This window comes from Microcebus murinus, chromosome 8 (genome assembly GCF_040939455.1).
Source record: "Microcebus murinus isolate Inina chromosome 8, M.murinus_Inina_mat1.0, whole genome shotgun sequence".
NCBI classification, from domain to species: Eukaryota; Metazoa; Chordata; class Mammalia; order Primates; family Cheirogaleidae; genus Microcebus; species Microcebus murinus.
The window spans coordinates 105,496,674-105,516,627 of NC_134111.1; the positions used below are offsets into that span (position 1 = coordinate 105,496,674).

The 19,954-nt window shown below is 62.3% G+C and overlaps 1 protein-coding gene across 7 annotated transcripts in view; it reads right to left on the reverse strand.

The window, feature by feature from the left end:
- Window positions 1-4,556: 4,556 nt before the first annotated feature.
- The window catches only part of HDAC4 (histone deacetylase 4), a 262,781-nt gene continuing 247,383 nt past the window's right edge, over window positions 4,557-19,954 (reverse strand). For all 7 annotated transcript variants that reach the window (XM_076006112.1, XM_076006113.1, XM_076006114.1 and 4 more), the window contains 5 exons: window positions 14,894-15,012; window positions 13,266-13,399; window positions 10,891-10,975; window positions 9,862-10,003; window positions 4,557-9,466 (listed from right to left, as the gene is read on the reverse strand). In XM_076006112.1, coding sequence (XP_075862227.1) covers window positions 9,427-9,466; window positions 9,862-10,003; window positions 10,891-10,975; window positions 13,266-13,399; window positions 14,894-15,012 — 520 coding nt within the window. In that variant the 3' untranslated portion in view covers window positions 4,557-9,426. The remainder of the gene's footprint in view (window positions 9,467-9,861; window positions 10,004-10,890; window positions 10,976-13,265; window positions 13,400-14,893; window positions 15,013-19,954) is intronic.

Genomic DNA, 19,954 nt, shown 5'->3' on the forward strand with positions numbered 1-19,954 from the left:
CCCTGGGAACCGTCCTTTGCATCCCGTCACGCCAGGTGGGCAGCGTGGGGTCAGCACCGTCGCCGGGCCGGCCCCCGCACCTGCGCAGTGTCACCCCTGCGTCCCGGTCCCCTGCCAGCTGGAGAGAGAGTGGTCATGGCGCCGGCCTGTGCTCTGGCACCGTTTGGCGGCTTCCTTCTGTCACAGTCACGGACGGGGCCGTTGGTGCCACGGAACCGGCTTCTCCTCTGGGCAGGGCCGCGCGGGACCCCGGGCAGGCGCTGACCGGGCGGAAGGCGGGGGCAGTGGCCGCCTGCCGGTGTCGCTAGCTGGAGGTGCCCACCGAGTCCCGGCGGCCCCACACCTGGCCTTACCACCTCCTTCAGGTAGACTGTGGCCCTAGGGGAGGGCCCGGGTGCCAAGGGGTTGGGTGCCGTGGGACCTCAGGTGCTGGTGGGCTTTGAGGCGACTCTGAGTGCCGCCCTCCCCGTCCCCTGTAGCACCAGAGCCACCGTCTGCAGCAGGGCACACGGCACCTGCCGGGAGGAAGATCTTCCCGGCCTCGCTGGCTGGCAGCCAGGTGTGGCCACCAGGCCACGTTCTGCCCAGGGGGTCAGGCAGACACGGGGGGTGCTGTGTCTGGAAGTCATCGAGGGTCTCCCCAGGCTGGCTGGAAGGCTGGCCCTAGAAAAGCCTTTTCAATTTGCAATTGTCACCTTTCAGAGTTTGCTTTCTTCCAAATGAGTTATTGGGCCTGGAAGCTTGGTAACAGCTGCTTACCTTTTGTTGACCTACACAAGCGTGTAGCTGTGAAGGTGGAAAGGTGAGGAAGCATCAGCGGCTTCCAAACCCAACGAGATACCAGCCCGGCGGCCGCGCCTCGGGAGAGCGTCCTGGCTCCGGGGGCCTCCTGACCAGCGCCTGACCTGAATCGGCCAGCGGTCCAGCCCCCGCCCCACCTGCCCCTCCAGCGTTGTGGGCGGAACAGCCAGAGGACACAGTGAGGACGCACAGGTGGCCGGGTTCTCTCCACAAACGCATTGCAAGAACAACAAAAACGAAGCGGAGGCCACAGATGAAAAGATGACTTGGGGAACATGCTGTCAAACCACCGGGTGAGGCCCTTGTCTGACTCCAGAGCAAAACAAAGCAAATGCAAAAAGCAAACAAACAAACAAAAGCACGAGACAAGTGGAGAAATCTCAGCACTGGCTGGATATTTTTGATACTAGGGAATTATCCATTTTCAGAGCCTGGGTAGGTATTGTGTTCTGTCTAAGGGGAAAAATCTGCTGACATGTTTGCAGGTGAAGTGATGTCTGGGATTCGCTCCGATTGCGTGACGGTCCCGCTTGGGGTGAGAAGGCGCCGACCAAACGGGCACAGGGCAGGGTCACGGTGCAGAGGGTCTCGGTGTTGCCCCTCGGTGTCTGTGAGCAGGGGCGTTTCCCGTGTGTGTGAGACAGAGAATCTAGAGTAGAAGGTAGTTGAACCTTACGATGCAGAAAGGATTTGCATCCAAAATATATTTTAAAGCCCTTTAGAACTCTCGACGTCACCACCCAGATAATTAGCCTAACAGGTGAGTGGGTCGAGAGAAGACTGAATCCCAGAATCCTGCGCTCGACCTGCGTTTGCGGAACTATTATGTCCGACTCTCTGGGGATACAGGAGTGGTCCGAACAGCTTCAAAGTTTATGTTCCCGTGTGAGAAACAGATTTGGAGTGCCCTTGGGACCTTGAGCAGGGGAGATGTGACCCGCTGCCCTCTCTGCAGATGCTCCTGGCCGCCGTGCCCGGGAGTGAGGGGTGCAGGGGCGGCAGGGGCAGGGCGGCAGGGCGCGCCGGGGGGAGATGGGGCCTGGCCGGGAGGCGCGGTCGGCGGGATTACAGACATATTCCGAGGCGGAGCTGACGGGATTTGCTGATAAACCACCTTCCTTAAAGATGGTCCTGTCCATAGCCGTGTGGCGGCCTCCTGGGCTTAGCGTCCCGGGGACCCGTCCCTGAGGGTGGGCTGGTTTCCAGGACTAGCTGGGAAGTTCTGGGCGCAGCAGAAGGGATGGGTGTCACTGCCAAGACTGGGACACTAAACACTGTGACATCGTCCGGGCCATGCTGCCTCCAGCTCTCCTCTGGATCAGCTGCTGTGGGGCGGCAGTGGCCTGGTCTCCCGCCGCTCTGCGGAGGCCCGAGAGGTCGGGAACGGGGCCGCCCACAGCGCCGCCCCCAGCTGGGCCTTCCGACGAGCCCTGGCCGGGGGCTTGACGGGACCCTCAGGGAAGACCTGGAGCCAGAGGCACCTGCTAACCTGGACCCAGACTCCAGACACACACAAACTCCAAGTTAGTACCGTGTTTCCCCGAAAATAAGCCCTACCCATAAAATAGGCCCCAGCAGGATGTCTAAGCATGTGTGCAATAGAAGCCCCACCCCGAAAATCAGCCCTAGTGACGGGCGCGGCTACGCAGCGCGTCTGCACAACCCGTGCATGTCGTCGCGGAGCGGGAGAGAACACAAGCAGCCCTTCCCGTCTGCCCCGTGAGAGCTCTATGGCTCGAGAGGAGAGATTGGGGCTGACAGTTCTAAAGGAAACAGAGTCGCAAGACATTCAGGATGGAATTCAGGGTTTGGGGAGTGAGGATGATCTTCTAGAAGATGACGACTTCACTCTATTTGAGTAAATGTAGACTGTTGTACCGTACTTAAAAATAATAAAACATCCCCTGAAAACAAGCCCTAGGGTGTGTTCCTGAGGAAAATTAAATACAAGACCCTGTCTGATTCTCGGGGAAAAGCAAGAAGCAGAAAGGTGTTCACAGCGTGACAACGCACACCACAAACACACCATAAACACGAAGATTCACTCTTTTTTAGAGAGAAAATTGTGCAGCAAAAACGCAAGCGCATGGACAGGCCGTCCACGCGCCGATCCCAGGCTGGTGCCCCCGCCCGGGAGGGGCGGGGAGGGGCTCGGGCCCGGCGTGGCTCCTGCCACATCTTACCTGTCAGAGTGCTTTCGGCAGAGTGTGAGAGCGTGTCCAGTCTTCACGGTGGGCACGGGTCAGGCTGCTGTTTCCTCTGTTTAATGCGGTGGAAGTTTCCATAATTTTATTCTTTAAATTTTTATTTATTTTTTATTTATTTATTTTTTTGAGACCCAGTCTGGCTCTGTTGCCCAGGCTACAGTGAGTGCCGTGGTGTCAGCCTCGCTCACAGCAACCTCAAACTCCTGGGCTCAAGTGATCCTCCTGCCTCAGCCTCCCGAGTAGCTGGGACTACAGGCATGCGTCACCATGCCCATCTGATTTTTTTCTATATATATTAGTTGGCCGATTAATTTCTTTCTATTTATAGTAGAGACGGGGTCTCGCTCTTGCTCAGGCTGGTCTCGAACTCCTGACCTCGAGTGATCCGCCCGCCTCGGCCTCCCAGAGTGCTGGGATGACAGGCATGAGCCACCACGCCTGGCCAGTTTCCATAATTTTAAAAGGTAAAAAATAGTATTAGGGCTTTGTAAAAAATAATTAAAAGTTATTAAATTATTTTTTAATTTAAATTTTATTAGTTATTAAAAGTTTTCAGATAAAATGATGCAAAAGACGTGTCATGAAACCCTGGGTTGTCTCGAGGCTGCGGGCAGCCGCCCTTGCCCTAGAGCTGGGCACGAGATGTGTGTCCGGTTTCTCCTTTCCTCCTGTTTTAGAGACGAGAACTCCCCTTACCGTGGGGTCCTGTCATTTTGGGTAAACTGCTCCGTGTCCTGGTGAACAGCCAGCAAAGGCCCTGGTCACCTTCCGGCCGTCTAATCCTCGAGGCTCTGCCTCCGTCAGCTATCGAGCCTCATGCTGCGTGACAAACACCCCCGCCCGGTCTTCCCACCCGGGCTGCCCGGAGCCCGCCGCACGGCTCTGTGCCACTCCCCGTGCCGGCCTGGGCAGCCGGGCGCCTTGGCTGGGTTTCCGGGAGGCCGCCGAGCTGGGGCCTGGGGGGCGAGGAGCTGGAGCGCGTCCCCGTGCCCGCAGCCCGGCCGGGAGGAAGGAAGGAGCTGGCCGCAGAGCAGAACGTGGGGCTCAGGCGCCCTCGGGGAGCCCCGGAGCTAGGCGGGTTTTGCCTTGTCCCAAATTGGGCGGAGGCAGCCCGGCCTTCACACCCTGCCCTCCCAGGGGGTCAGCTACTGGGTGTGGGGGCCCAGGAAGGGGTGCTGCTGCTGGGGGCCGGGGACCGCGGGTGGGGTTTGGGCACTCCGGTCTCAGCGACGTGCAGCCGCCAGGGGGAGCGGCCTTGTTCTCCGAGAGGTGTTTGCAGCCCAGCTACGGCGGCTCACGGAGCACTGTAGGGGAGGAAGTACTGCCAAGGTTTGAACTGCAGGCCATTTAGACGAGGACCCGCTCCCACGCCCCCGGCTGGGCAGAGGGTGGAAGTGCTGCCAGTGGCCTGGGTCCGTGGGGCCACTCCTGAGGTCCGCCGACCCCATCCAACCTCCCGGGCGGGACCCGGGCTGCCGGCAGGTGGGTCCGCAGGGTCCCCGGCACCCGAGCACCACCGAGTACGAGAGAGCAGGGGCAGAGGCGAGGTAGGAGGGCCATTAACTCATCTTTATTTACACCACAAGAGTAACAAGTCACGGGATGTGGTACAGAACACTGGACTCCGGTGGGCGGGAGGAGAAGCTGACCGGCGGCGGGGGGAGGAGGAGCCCGCGGCCGGTGAAAATCCGCCCACACAGAACAAAACGGGAACGGGGAAACCAAACACGAAACCTCCAACGCCACTGAGCGAAAGAAAGAACCCCGGGGGAGGCCCGTACAATCAAGGAGAAAACGGATTAAATTACAGAAGAAACTGGCGGTGCAGACCCGCCCCGGGCTGACGGGCACCAGGCGGGCGCGGCGTCCTGGCCACCGCTCCCTGCACGCACCTGTCGCCTGAGCTCTTGGGTGAGTGAGGCCCACCCCTCTTTGTGTGTATGTTATGTATATGTCTGTCGTTCTCATAAACGGGAGAGCAAGCCGCCTCCGCGGCGGAGCACACACACCAGAAAACCAAACCAAACAAAAACTGTTCGCTCTTTTTCTTTTCGATAGGAGACTTTTAATCAATGTCAGAGACAGAGCGAGGCCGGGCCGAGAGCGAGCCCGGCCTCGGTACAAGGAAGAAATGCTTCCTTCCGATGCAAAGAATAATGTTGAACCACAGTGCTCGCAGAGTTCATGACTGCTTTAAAGTGAAATCTTAGCCACACGTCGTCTGAAATTAATGAAAGAGTCAACACGGCTGTGCGGGGAAAGAAAGGGGGACTCTCTCTCGAGCCCGCCCGGTTCTCAGTCGGAATAACCGTCGCGGGGCCGGGGAGGGACGGACGGTGAGGCCCGCCTGGCCCCCGCGAGCGAAAGAAGATAAAAGGAAACAAACAGAACGGAACAAAACAAAATTCCTCCAAACCAACTCGAGAGAGAGAGAGACAGGCAGCTCACCTCGAAATCTGCGTAGTTTCCCTAAAACACTGTTTCCACATAAATACAATAAACTCTATTATTGGTATGTCACAAGTGCTATGATAAACTTTTTTTTTCTTAATATGACAAAATGTTTAAGTAGTCCTTTTTATCCTTACAATAAAAAGTACAATTTCTTAAGAATTAAGTTCAGTGAAGACGCAAGCTTCCCTCCCCCCACTCTCCTTCAAGGTTTCGTTTCACAGAAAAATTCCCATCTTTTCTATCTGCAAAGGTCAAGAGAGGGGGACGAAAAGGCATTTTCCTTCTTCTTCCCCAAAGCTGCCGAGTCTGGCGTGCAAAATCTGTATACAATATAAAGACATGCCGGTCGTTCAGTCCATGCAACCTCCAAGGTGTAGGAAACTTAAAAAAATATATTCATATATATTTATATCTATATATTTATATATGTATCAATGCCCGTAAAACGCGTGGGCCCAAAGTCTACAAAAAGAAGAATGGAATGAGCACATGGCTGTGACCAGGAAAGAAGGAATGTTCTGACCGAAACAAAAACAGCAAAGCCCGTTGCTCGTGCTGCGAAGGCCGGACTCGCTGTGTGCCGGGCCGCCACGGAACGGTCCTTCCTCTTGGAAACAGAGCTTTAAAAGAAGTAAAGAAAAACCCAGACACTCTGTGACACAGTGGCCCTCCCGCTCCCGAGCGGGAGCCACGGGGTGCCCGAGAGGGGCGGCCAGTCCCCGGGGGGCGGCTTCCTGGGACGGCTGCCTGCTGGTGGGGCGTGGGCGCGGCGTGGCACAGCTGGAAGCCGCCAGGACGGGGAGGACGCCATGCATCCCGGGGCATCATCGGGGCCTCCCGCAGAGGGACATAAAGTGCTCTCTTGCTGACTCCCTGGCCAGCGACCCCAGGGCCTTTGCACAGGAAGAAAAAGGCTACAGGTCCGAGGACCACAGGGAAAGCACAAAGAAACCCTCCCCGATGCGGTCCCGCCCACGGGGCCAAGGCAGACCCTGCGCCATGTGCCCTGGGCGGTGCCGGCCGTGGAGAAGGGCCGAGTGTGTCTTCAAAGAAAAGGCTACACGGTAATGCTCTCAGCACGCCAGTGAAGCTGGAGTGAGCTGACACGTGAAACATGCTTCCCCGGGCCAGGCCTGTGCGCGGGGGCGTCTCCTGCATCGGAGCGAGACCGCGTGTGAATCCCCCGGTGCTGACCTGGCTGCGGAGCGGTCCTGTCCTCCCATCATCTGCTCAAGAAAGTGAGATGACGCCTCCTCCCATCAACCACGGCTGGGAAGGGGGCAGGTGGGGGTCCTCAGAGGGCCACGCGGGGAGCGGGGCAGAGGCTGCCGGAAGACCCGGCCAGCTGGGCCCTGCCACCAATGGGGGATGGGCCAAGGCGGCTCCTACACGCCAGCTCCTCTTGCCAACTTAGGCTTCGGAGCAAAACGTGGCGGGTAGGGAGGAGAAAGCCAAACTAGTCCCGAGACCTTTCTGCCCTGCTCTCAAACCCGTCTTCGAGCTGACCGACAGCAGGCAACAACCGCGTCAATCCAAGAACTTGTCCTCATTCGGTCAAAAGCGTGAGTGAGTTAGCGTCTCTTTCAGAAGCTACCCTGTAAACCTGACCACACTCGGAAACCTGGCCTGGGGTCCCTCCTGAGCATGGTGCGTCTGAACTTCCGCCCACAGGTCTGAACTGGATGCACTTGGAATGAAACTGGTGGCTTCAAGTGCTGAAAGTTAAGTTACCAGTAAAAAGGGACTGTCAGTCACCGTCAAAGAGGAAGAGTGAAGGCTGCCTGCCCCGGTCGGGAGCCCGCACCTGCCTGTCAGGCCCGCCAGGCACGAGGCCCCTGGGCTCCCTGCGGCCACAGGCTCCAAAATCCAGGGCCGGCTGCTTCCGGCCTGAGCCACACTGCCGCGGGAAACCCGAACGGGAAGAGCCCCGTGCGCGGCCCATGCTCTGCCGACATGCACCAAAGGCCTTTGGGAAACTGAAGTTAGACTTTCATCCTGCAGGGGTGGTCAGAGAAGTTTAAACGTGAGTTGCATTAATGCTGATGGCCCCCGGTGACTAGCAAGCCTCCCAGGTAGCTGGACGCCACACGTGACCGTCCCCACACTTGCCACGGAGGGGAGAACACGCCACCCCGTGTGATGCTAGTGTTGAACGTAGGAAAAGCCGTCTGGCTTCTGTATACAGCTCCTAGGACAGACTAGGAGAGACACAGTTGTTGGTGTCACTCTGAAAAGACCTGAGGTCCCTCTCCTCACTCTCTGAAAATAAACTCTGATGCCAACGACTCCCGGACGCTGCAGAAAACCGTCCACTGTACAAAAATAAACAAGAACAATAATAATAATAATAATAAAAAAAAACAACTTTGAAAGTTAAAAAAAATGTACAAGCAAGAATTTTAAAAAGGAAAACGATTTAGAAATTACCATTTGGAAAAAAAAAATCCCTAAATGGTGAGGAATAATGTAAAATTCACAAAACAATGCTTATTCAGGATCTTTTTGTGAAAAAATTCATACAAAAATCAACAGCAAATTTATATTCTTTGCTATAAAAACTCATTAGGTACATATGTGCATGGAGGCTTGGAGAGGGAAGGGGCTTCTGCTAGAAAATAATTGAAATCAAAGTACAAACTTGCAGGGTAGTTGCCCAGTGGCGAATGTGTTGGCGATCTGAAAGCTCTAGCCAATCTGGAGCCCGAAAAGACACGAGTCTCCATCACGACCCCTTTCCGTGAGCACCTTGAGGGCTGATTCACAAGTCATCCGTTTGTAAGGGACCTCCAGGATCTGCATTTATTTTATATATATATATATATATTTATATATACTTTTTCTATAAATGCATTATAAATATTTTATCAAGATTTCGTTAAGAATCAAGTTTCTTAGCTTGGAATACATTGGAATATATATTATACATATATATATTTATTTATACCTAAAATTTAAGCAATACTTCATGCTACTTGCTTTTCATAAAAAGCATTCCGACCCTAACACTGCAAGTGCCTGGGGCATGCTGACAACCAAATGGACACGATCGGTCGCTACGTGACGCGTGAGAAAAAGAACACTTTGGATTCGTTTAAAATTTTGTTGGACTTCAAAACCCCAACAGTATCTGCCACTTTTTTGGAACCACCTCCACTTCCGCAACGAGCGACCGGGCGCAGGAGGAGCCCTGGGGCACCGCCTCGCTCCCCCGGCCACGGGGGGCCGTCCACCAACCCCGCTCTCTGTAGTTTCTTAAGGCATCGTTCCTCGGACCCCAGAAAACCCAGCCACAAAAATCCACCAGAGCAATAAAAATAAAGGCACAAACTTGCATCTTCCGATGGCTTCGAGAAACTCAACCCTCCCCCAGGCTCGCGCTCCTGCTTCTGTCCGGTTTCGCTTCCGTGGAAGGTCCGTCCACTCCGGCCCCCACCTGCCACAGACCCCGCCGCACGCCGCTGGCTCGCGGGGGAAGGCCGGAGCCGAAGAAAACGTTCTCTTTGAAGAAAAATAAGCTACAAGATGAGTTGAGTGGTTTACACGGAGACTGTGAAATTGTGGGTAATAATCAAACGTTAAGCACCAGTTTTAATCGAGTTTTTTTTGTGTGTGTGTCGTTAGATCTTTGATTCTCATTTTCTTGTCCTCGTGTCACCTGGATTCGGCGACCGCCGCAGGCCGCTGTCTTCGCGGCATCCCGGGGCCGCCGAGTGTGCTTGGCTCCCGCGGCTGTGCGTGTGCACGCGGCGCCGGCGTCTGTCCCGCGGCTGCCACGCCGGGGTGAGCGTGTGCGTCTGGAGCCCGGGCTCCGTCGGCAGAAAGGCTTCCCGTCGCTGCTGCGGGCTGGCGTCCCTGGGCGCTCCGAGAGCACGCGGGGCGGGACTCAGGCGCCGCTCGGGAAAGTTTCTCGGCTGAGCTTCAAGACAGAGACGGACAAACAGGAGACCGGCGGCTCCGGGAGAGGCTACAGGGGCGGCTCCTCCTCCATGGGCTCCTCCTCCGGCCTGCGGAGTCCGGGGGGTGGGGTGGGGGGGCACAACAGAGAGAGAGAACCCAGCGGCGCGTTGAGGCGGCACGCTGGCCTTTGGCAGCCACCTTCCAGCGGACGCGCCGCCCGCCGCGTGGCGGCCCTCCCTGCCGCGGCCCACCCTGAGGCTGAGTGCCACGGGCCCACGCTGCCCAGCACTGCTCACGCGTGTCTCAGGGCGTCCTCGCTGGACAGAGGGGGCCGCGCTGGCCTGGCTCCACAGTCGGATGGGGACACCTGAGGTTCCCCCCCCCCCCCGTGGGGCCAGCCTGGTGCACGTGGCAGGCCACGCATGGCCACGGCGCTGACCGCCTGCGGGACACGCCACTGCTCAGAGGTGCCAGCAAGCCTGCGGGCGGGGCGGGCACTCACCTCTTCTCGCTGGGCTTCACGCCCACGGAGAGCGAGGCCATGGCGGTGACCGTCTCGGCCTCCTCGTTCTCGCACTTCTGCGCCTCGACCAGGGAGTGCCCCACCGTGGAGGGTGTGCGCTGCAGGCAGCGCCAGTACTTGCCTAGGGCGGGGAGAGCTGCTCAGGGACAGGCCGTGCCGGCCACACCACGGCCCAGGGAGGTCTCCGCGGGGCCCCGGGCCTCGGGACCCGGCCCTGCGGGTTAGAGGCAGCAGCCGGGGAAGCTGTGAGGCCACAAACTCACAGCAACTGGGGATCTCTGGAAACGTTTCTGGCTCCAAAGTGGAAAGGTCGTCCTGCAGGCAGGACCACCCAGCACCGAGACGGGCCCCATGGGGCCTGGCCTGCAGCCCTCGCGGGCCCTCCTGGCCACGGCAGCAGGCCTGGGCTGCAGGCCGGCGGTGCTGGGCCCTCCTGGCTGTGGGAGCAGGTGAGCCGGGTCGCCCGCCCAACCCCGGCAGGTGCTGGGTTAGGGGAGTCACTGGGTCAGGCCCGAGCATGAGGGCCATGCCCCGAGGGCGGGCCCGTGTCAGCTCCGGGGCTCCGTGGCAGGAAGCCAGCGCCCAATGCAGGGACACAGGGAGCAGGCCTCCGGCTTCCCCCACCTACGCTGATGGTCTCAGCCATTCGGGTCGGCTCTAAGGCCTACAACACACTGGCCTTGTGGTGAGGACAGGTGTGACAGCTACACCCGACACAGGTGCGCTGGCATGCGTCCCCTCGCCACATGCCACCCTGGTCCCCGAGACCTGCCACCCCGGGCGGTGCTACGGGGCGAGGGCCACCTGCTAGCGGGGACCTGCGGCAAGGGACTGCACGCTGAGATCACTGGGCCTCAGGTCTGTGGGGCTGCAAGAGGGAGACTACGAAACCCTCCCAGCCTGGGAAGCGGGCCTGGGAAGTGGCTGGCAGCTACCACGGAGAGGGGACGGGGACCAGGAGGGATGCAGGGGAGGCCTGCCCCCAGGAGCCCGGGCCGGGCAACTTACTGTGGATCTCCACGACCTTCTCCATGGACCGCACGGCGTTGGCGTTGGGCCTCTGCTGCAAGACCTTGTCCGGAAGGGGGTCAAGCTGCAAAACACAGAGCTGCATGTGCAGGGCGTCGGCGCCCCCCACGCTTCCCTGCCCCTGCCCCCAGGAGCCCCTGCAGCGGGCGACAGCTGCGGGTGACTTTTCACTGTCACCAACACTTGCAGATGATGGAAAATTGAGACTATGGGATACACGGTGGCTGGGCGCAGCGCCGGACGCTCCGGGGGGAGCAGAGACTGGGCGGCCCACACCCCATAACGCAGCCCGAGCCCGGCGGCAGGTCCCCGCGGCTGCTGCCACTGCAGCTGGCGGCCGGCGTGTGCGGCCACGTCACGCGCACCCTGTATGTCAGCTGTCCGCCCCGTCTAGCTCTCATGCATTAAGGAGACCGCTAGAGAGACCCTGATAAAGCCGTGCTTCCTGCTTTTCGATGTGCTAAGTGGAACGACGTTTTCTTGTCGGAAGGGCAGACGCATCAGGAAGCAGGCCGGCCCAGCTGAAAGCCGCGCTCTCTACTGCCACTTTAAAACACTCTCCGTGAGGGCCACACGGCTGCAGCCCGGTCTGTGTGGACACGCCACTGCCTCTAACCGCGGCAGAAAGGGGCAGGACAGGGCCGTGCGAGGCGAGGACGGGGAGGTGCTTTGGACGCTTGAACAGCAGCCGGCACGGCACCACACCGTCGCCAGCCCCGCTCATGGCACCTCGCAGCTTTGATCTCTCCTGCGTTACAGGAAAGCCAACACCATCGGGACCATGGAGCCTGTCGGGAGGAAACGGCCACCCTCTCCTGTCCCGTCCGTCCACCCTCGGCAGCCCTGGCCGGCCGCCGGCTTGCTCTGTGACCCGCAGGTGCGAGCCAGGGGCCACAGGACGCCGCGCGCACACCCAGGCCAGACGCTGGCCCGGGCCCCGAGCTTGCCCACGCAGCCCGGGCAGGGCACGGCGCACGCAGGTCCCGCGGGCTCCGACTCCGGCTCCCCTCGCCTGTCTGCTGGCCCAGCGGGCGGTGGTGCCACGCTGTCCTCCTCACAGGCCCTCGTGGGGGACACACGGGGAGCTAGTGTCGCTGTCACCCCGACTGAGCCGCTGGTGCCTGGGACTCAGGCGGCCTCACGCTGGCCCAGGATGCTGCCTTGTCACCTCTGCCACACCGCGGCCTGGCAGCCTGCGTGGGCCTCCTCCCCCGGCCTCAGTGCCTGCCCTGTGAGGCCAGGAGGGTCACGGCGAGCAACGGTGACCAGAAACGGCGCCAGGCCAGAGCCCTGCGTCACTCCACTGGAGTCCCTAATGTCACCTGTCGTCCCGAAGTGCCTGCTGGGACATAGTCACGTTTAACATGTCCCCTTTGCTGGGCGCGGTGGCTCACGCCTATAATCCTAGTACTTTGGGAGGCCAAGGTAGGAGGATCACTCGAGGTCAGGAGTTCAAAACCAGCCTGAGCAAGAGTGAGACCACATCTCTACTAAAAATAGAAAGAAATTAATTGGCCAAAAATATATAGAAAAAATCAGCCAGGCATGGTAGCGCATGCCTGTAGTCCCAGCTACTCGGGAGGCCGAGGCGGGAGGATCGCTGAGCCCAGGAGTCTGAGGTTGCTGTGAGCTAGGCTGACGCCACGACACTCTAGCCTGGGCAACAGAGAGAGACTCTGTCAAAAAAAAAAACAAAACCCAAAAAACCCCGAAACCAGGACTGATGTCCGTGACGTGACTCACGGGGACGGGAAATGAAACTCAAAGCACGCTCGCAACGGGCCGGGACCGTCTCCCGGGGGGAGGCTCCCGCCACCTCTTCCCCCGGCTGCAGTCAGAGCTCTGCCCCGTCCTGTCGGCCTGCGGGCGGGGGTGGGGCGGCGTCCACACGGGCGGAAGGGCCAGCCCGCGCCCGGGGTCTGGGCGCCGTCCCGGCGGGGGTGGGGCGGCGTCCACGCGGGCGGAAGGGCCAGCCCGCGCCTGGGGTCTGGGCGCCGTCCCGGCGGGGGTGGGGCGGCGTCCACGCGGGCGGAAGGGCCAGCCCGCGCCCGGGGTCTGGGCGCCGTCCCGGCGGGGGTGGGGCGGCGTCCACGCGGGCGGAAGGGCCAGCCCGCGCCCGGGGTCTGGGCGCCGTCCCGGCGGGGGTGGGGCGGCGTCCACGCGGGCGGAAGGGCCAGCTCGCGCCCGGGGTCTGGGCGCCGTCCCGGCGGGGGTGGGGCGGCGTCCACGCGGGCGGAAGGGCCAGCCCGCGCCCGGGGTCTGGGCGCCGTCCCGGCGGGGGTGGGGCGCCGTCCACACGGGCGGAAGGGCCAGCTCACGCCCGGGGTCTGGGCGCCGTCCCGGCGGGGCCGTACCTCGTTTCCCAGCAGCGCGGAGACGCAGGCTTCCGAGGCGTCGCAGATGGCTGTCAGGTCGTGGCCGCCCTCCAGCGCCAGCACGACGCGGCCGCCCGCCAGGGCCATCAGCTGCTTCGTCAGGTACCCGAAACCTGCAGCGGGAGGCGGCGGGGTGAGGCGGGCGGCGGGCGCGGCGGCCCAGAGACACGTCCCGTGGCAGCAGCCCCGGGCCGGGACGGGGACAGAGCGGCTTCACGCGCTCACTCAAGAGTCTCGGTCTGGGCTCCCTTTTGACCTCTCTGCGGGTGTGAACCGTGGACTCTGTGCTTCGTCTGGTGACCCAGCCGCTCCGGTTTGGGGGAACACGGGCAGCCGGGCCCTGCGTGGAGGCCGCCCGTGGCACCTGCCCTCCAGTTCCCCAGAGGGCCACGCTGTCGGAACGTGGCCAGGGCCCGCCCAGAGTCCCCTGGGCTCCGGTCACCTGCTGTGCCCTGCCCGTGTCCCTGCACTGCCCCCTCAGCCCTCGGCAGAGCCGGGGACCCCTCGCTGCTGACCGGTGGCCCTGCCACGGCTGCTGCCCGCAGACTGAGCGCAACGCGGGCCGCGGCCCCCGCAGCTGCTGGGTGCCGGCAAGGCCACAGCTTCCCGAACCCTCACTCTGTCTCCGTCTCACGAGAACAGAGACTCTGGCTTCGAGGCCCTGAGGGCCGAGTGAAGAAGCTCAGCGCTCAGCTGTCGTGGCGCCCGGGCGGGGTAGGGCGGGGTGTCTGCTCTCTGCCTGGTCACTTCGTGGGGCAGGGGCACTGGGAGGCCTTGCCCTGGAGCACGGCCACCCTGAGGCCCCTCAGGTTTCCTGGGGAAGCCCACACCCTCCCCGTGTGAGGCCACCAATGCTGACGGCTTGGAGGGGGGGGCGGCTTGCTGGACACGGGGCCTCGGGGAAGTCGAGGGGCGCGGGGGTCCTCAGGCTGCAGGAGGATCCCAGGGTCCTCAGGGGGCTCTGACACCAGGGCGCTGGGCAGCCGTGGCCGGGTGGGTGAGGGGGCAGCCAGGCCCCTACGTGACCCGAGGTGCTGCACCAGGGGCCTTTCCCCGCGGTCTGCTGTGGCAGAGCAGAAGCAAAAGGCGCAGCCACTGCTGGGCCACGCCTCCGTCGGTCCTCCCTGCACCACAGGCATGGCCTCTGCCTGCTGCAACCCTCCACGAGCACGCGTGTGCGTCCCCAGCCCCCTCCAGCTCTGAGGCCAACGTGCTGCCAGCTACTTGTCTCTCGTGTCCTCAGGCTGCTCCTGCCGTCCGCACAGGCCGCGGCGAGCCCAGAGCAGCGCAGAGCGCGTGCGTGGTGGGGGACGCCCTGCCCTGGGGGGCTGCGCACTCTGGGCCCCAGCATCCCACAGGAGAAGCCCTGTGTGCCCTGGCCCCTCCCTCGCGGACAGAGCGCACCCAGGGCCTCTTGCCCGCAGCGTCCTGCTGCTCGCGCCGCACCCCCGGACATCCAGATGGCCTGGCGCCCGGCACCGCCACCACCCGGTAAGAAAGGAGCAGGCGCTTCCTCCTCGTCATGACACGGGAGACCTGACACACGCACACGCACGGTCACAGCGTGGGGAGGGCGACCCGGCTCCTCGGCCGCGGCCGGCACTCACATTTGGCAGAGAGGTTGTAGCCCCCGAGCGGCGTGGGGTGTCCCTCCACGGCGTCGAAGCCCGACGACACCAGCACCACGTCCGGGGCGAACTCGCTGGCGATCGGCATGACCACGGCCCTGCGGAGGCAGGAGAGGGCGTCACTGGGCCGGTCGGGGCACGGCCGCGGGGAGGGCGCCTGCACTCGGGGGCTCCCTCCGCTGGCGGCGCACGGCAGGCTGGCCCCCGAGGCTCACGCTGAGTAGAGGGAATCGGTGCAAGTGCCGCCGCGGCGCATCCTACGGATGCCTTCAGAGCCCGAGTCTGCAGGCCAGCACCAGCTCTCAGTGACAGCTGCAGCACGGGGCCGCTCGGGCGCTGCCTGTGGGTGTTCCAGAGACGTGCCGCCCCACAGCACCTGCTGTGCTTCCTGGGGGCCCAGCTAGCCGCCCGTCCTGCCAGCAGCCCTCCCTGCCCTGACCACCCCCACGCCAGTCCTCCCTGCCCATCCTCTCTGCCCTGCCCCACCCCCACCCCACCCTCCCTGGCTCTGCCCTTGCCTTCTCTGCTGCCGTCCTCCCTGGCCAGGTCCTCCCTGCCCATCCTCCCTGCCCTGCCCTACCCCTACCCTCCCTGGCTCTGCCCTTGCCTTCTATGCTGCCGTCCTCCCTGGCCAGGTCCTCCCTGCCCATCCTCTCTGCCCTGCCCCACCCCTACCCTCCCTGGCTCTGCCCCTGCCTTCTCTGCTGTAGTCCTCCCTGGCCAGGTCCTCCCTGCCACCCTCTCCCTGGCCTGCGTGTGGCCACAGTGCCGAGCCATCCGGCTGCCCTCCCCCTCCCACTCCCCCCTCCAAGGCACGTTGCACCCCAGCGTGTGGCCGGGGCGGTGCAGGGCCCTGCCAGCCCTGCCCGGGACCGAGGGCACCTCTTCACCCCCGGGCCCTGACACGGCACGCACATGCCTGAACGTAAAGCGAAAAGAAACGACACACACTTAAGATTGTTGAAGGAAAGCTGATGACAAGTTCAAGAGCCTTGAGTAGAGAATATAAACACCGAGAAGTCTGTGGTTTCGGCGCACTAGGGAAACAGCAAAGTAGTCGACCCGAAAAGCGGAAAAGGCACTTTTAAGGCGAAACGACACGCCAGGTCACAGCCTGAGGATGGTGTCAGCGTGTGCCGTAGACACGCTTCGTGCCGGCACTGCGTCGGGCAGTCAGGCGGGTTCGTGCGTCCTGTGAGCTGGTTCACTGCGTTTTGAGTGAGCGACCACCTGGGACTCTGGGGGCTCCTTCAGCCCCTCTGCGGGCGAGGTGGTGACCCACGGCCCCCAGAGGGCGGCGACCTAGTCGGAGCGGTCTGAGGTACCCTGCTCTGGCACAGGCCGAGCAAGGAGGAGCAGGAAGCAGGGGCACGGCTCTCCCGTGCTCCCTGAGCTGCTGGGCTCCGCACCGCCCTGTTGCTGGACACGGCCACGTTTTACCATCGCGCCACCGCCCACGTCCCGGAGCCACTCAGCCACGCCTGCCCTGCGCCGAGGGCTGCTCCCGTGCCTGCAGCCTCCGCCAGCCCACGCTTGCTCGCAGGCCAACCGCCTGCGCCCCACTGCCCGTGGCAGGCATCTCCGGGGCTCTCCCTGTGTCACGGTGGCCGGGACAGGCCCTCCCGCAGGACGGCGCTGGAGGACGCCCCAGTTAACAGGCGCTGCGAGGAAACTGGGAAACCGGACTCACCTTTTATCTTCTAGAACTAAACTTGTAATAATCAACTAGTCCCTAAAAATGATGAGATGCTCTGAACACCCGCAGGGGCCTTCCTCTCAGACCATCGCTTTAACGCCAGCGTTTCCACGGCGCCGCCTCTGCCTTCTCGGGGGGACCAGGGTGGGGAGGCCTGGGGCTTCCCAATCAGCGGAGGCGGCGACCCCTGCTCGGGCAGGAGAGCTGGTGGCAGCGGCGGGCCTGAGCGAGGGCGGCAACCACCGGGAAGGCACACCCTCGGCGCAGTGGCGCAGGGGGACGCCGCCACCGCTGAGCCCCGAGACTGATGGAGGGCACGGCGCTGCGCCCAGGGTGTGCGGCTTCTCCACGTGCCGCCCCTGCGCTCAGGCGTCCGTGCGCAGCCCCGGGACACTGCGCACCTTTCCGACGCCTGCTCGGGTGCCTGCGTCGCCGACGCCCGCCCTTCGCCGCGTCACCAGGCAACTCCCGCCTGCAGCCTGGGAGACCTGGGCTGTGCCGCAGCTTCCCACGGGACGCCGCGGGGCTGGGCAGGACAGCGGCGGGCGCGCGGCCCACGCTGCCACCTAGCACGGCGGCCCCTCCGCCCGCCTCCCGGCTGCTCCGCGGAAGGGGCCACGGCAGGCGGTGTCACGGGCCTCACAGCCGTAAGCCGCCACGTCGTGCCAGATCACAGGTGAAAACGTGATCTTCCAAACCCACGACGGAATCCAAATGTAACGATTCACTCGGCAGCTGGAAGGAAAAGACCTTCCAATTCACTCCCCGCCAGGGCCGGAAGCAAACCCCACCGCGCTGAGGCCGGCTCAGCCTCAGAGCAGGCGGCAGCCCCGCCGCCGGCCTAGGCAGCCCCTTTCTGCTGGGCCAGGGCCTCTGCCGTCCTCCTCCTCACCCCCGTCGCTCCGCCCTAATCTGCCGCACGGTCCTCCCTGGGTCACCAGCGCCCTCCCAATGCCAACTGGGATGGACATGTTCCCGCTTTTTTGAGATTCTGCCGAGGCGCCAACAGCCCGGCTGAGCCATTCCCTGCCCCGACCCACGCCTGACCCACGCCTGCTCCTGCTGGGCCTGCGCCCGGCACCCCACCCTCCCCCAGGCCGCTGCCCGGCACCTCCTCAGGGCCCCTTCCCGCTCCCCACCCCACCCCACCCCACCCGGCTCCTGCTCCCCTCGGCTTGTCTCCCTGTCCCGTGGCCCAGTGGGCTCTGTCGCCCCTTGCGGGCTCACCCGGACCACCTGGCCCCACCCTGGGCTGCTCCCTCTTGGGACCAAGCCCTGAACTGCCGGGACTCAGGCCCACCCACGTGCAGTGTGGCCAGGACGCTTCGCTCGCCAGTCGGCGCCCCTGGACAGGCCCTGCGTGGGGCTGAGGCCAACTCCCCGCCCGCAGCCAGGCAGGCGGGTGCACACCCGGGTCCTGCTCCCTCGCAGCCCTGCGCCACGCCCGCTCCTCAGACGCAGCCCCTCCAGGTCCCACTGCGCCCGCCCAGGGCCCGTCCTGGCCCCCCGCTGCCCCAAGGCGGGCGCTGTGCTCCGTCCCCTTCCCATATCTCGGGGGCCCAGCAGGTGCAGGAAGCCTGGCCGAACGTGGGACCTCCCTGCTGTGAGCCTTCAGCTCTGAAAGCGGAGGATGTCCTCAGACAAACTTCTACGCGGGAAAACGTCTGGGTGCCCGAAAGAGACACCGCTGTCGCTAGGGAAGAAGGTGTGGCGCTTTGGATCAAAGCTCTTCATCCCTCAGGCGCGAGACCACGGCACGGGGAGTTCAGTCAGTACCACTCCCAGACGGTGGAAACGGTAACCGCAGGTGCATGTCAGCGCGGCCCTGAAAAGAGCCGTCTACAAGGAGCGCCGCCGAGTCCTGCGGAAGCAACAGAAGCTCGAAGGGCCTGGGCCAGGCCTCGCGGAAAGGCAGGGCGGCGAGACGGACCTGCCCGGCTGCCCACCTTGAGGCCGCTGTCAATCAGCGGAGAGATGAGAGCTGTCCCTTCAGAACGTCTGCCTGTGCTCGCGTCTGGGCTAAACCTCGTGGTGCCGCATCTAACTCTACATTGAGAGTGAGCATGAGCCCAACTTTGCCTCCTTCACCACTGACAGGCAGGGCCGCGGGAGGGGAGGGGTTAAGCCAGCGCATCCTGTCTCCCAGCCCCCCCGGCCGACTTCAAAGCTCGTCTGGCACGGGACTGGTTTGAATTAGGGCCCTCTTCTCCTGCAGCTCTCTGAGCCCGCAGAGAAAGTGCCGCTACTTCTGGATTCCATTAGGGGCAATTTTCTTATCTCTGCTCCATCCTATGCTTGATCCCCTGAAAATGCAACCTGGCAGGCAAGGGGTCTGGGCAGCAAGGTGCTGCCTTCAAGGCACGCACCGTCCAGTCCCAGGGCCCCCCAGGCGCGGGAGAGGCCAGCAGCAGGGGGACGGACCCCTACCCCTCTTCCCATCAGGGATGCCCAGGGAGCTGTAAATCGTGAACTTCAAAGTGCTGCTTTACATTACAATCAATAAAAAAAAAAAAACCTGAAACAATTTTCCTTTTCAAAGAGGCCATTTAAGCCTTAAGAAGTTCACTCGATAAGGCATTATCACGCACACACTTGGCGGGGGATGAAAGCAGACGTGGGAGCGACTCAAACGGAAAGTTCCCCCGGAGGCCAGGCGCGGGCGGGGCCTGGGGTCTGGGAGGAGCCTCGAGGGCAGACACCGGCCACCTGCCCTGCCTGGCCTGCGCCTGCCAGCTGCAGGGACACCTGGGGCGGGGGGCAGATTTTTCACTGGAATCGGAGAACCAAAGGCACAGCCAAGAAAGGCCTTCGGGGCCAGTCGGGTCAGAGCAGCCTGAACACGCTGCGCCTAAGGAAGACAGAGCTGAGATCTCGTTCCTGGCAAGCCGAGCACGGTCTGCCTCCTCCTCTGCACCAGGGTCCGGCCACGCGGGGCTCGGGGTCCTCCGGGCAGTGCCAGCGCCCGCTCAGGCAGAAGCTGCCTGGTTCCCGTGGGGAGACCGCAGGGTGACGCCAGGGGGGAGTGTGTCGGGGACAGACAGAGACAGCCCCCATTTCATGGGCTCAGAGTTCACACGGCAAACTTTCAGATGCATGAGTTTGAAGGTGTCCTTCCCCCCTAAATTACGCAGGGCAGTTGTCAAAATCACATTGTATCTGATCGAGAGTAAGAAGATGGAATCCCAGCACTCTGGGAGGCCTACGAGGGCGGATCACTCGAGGTCAGGGGTTTGAAACCAGCCTGAACAGGAGCAAGATCCTGTCTCTACTAAAAATAAAAAGAAATTAATTGGCCAACTAAAAGAATACACATAGAAAAAATTAGCCGGGCATGGTGGCACATG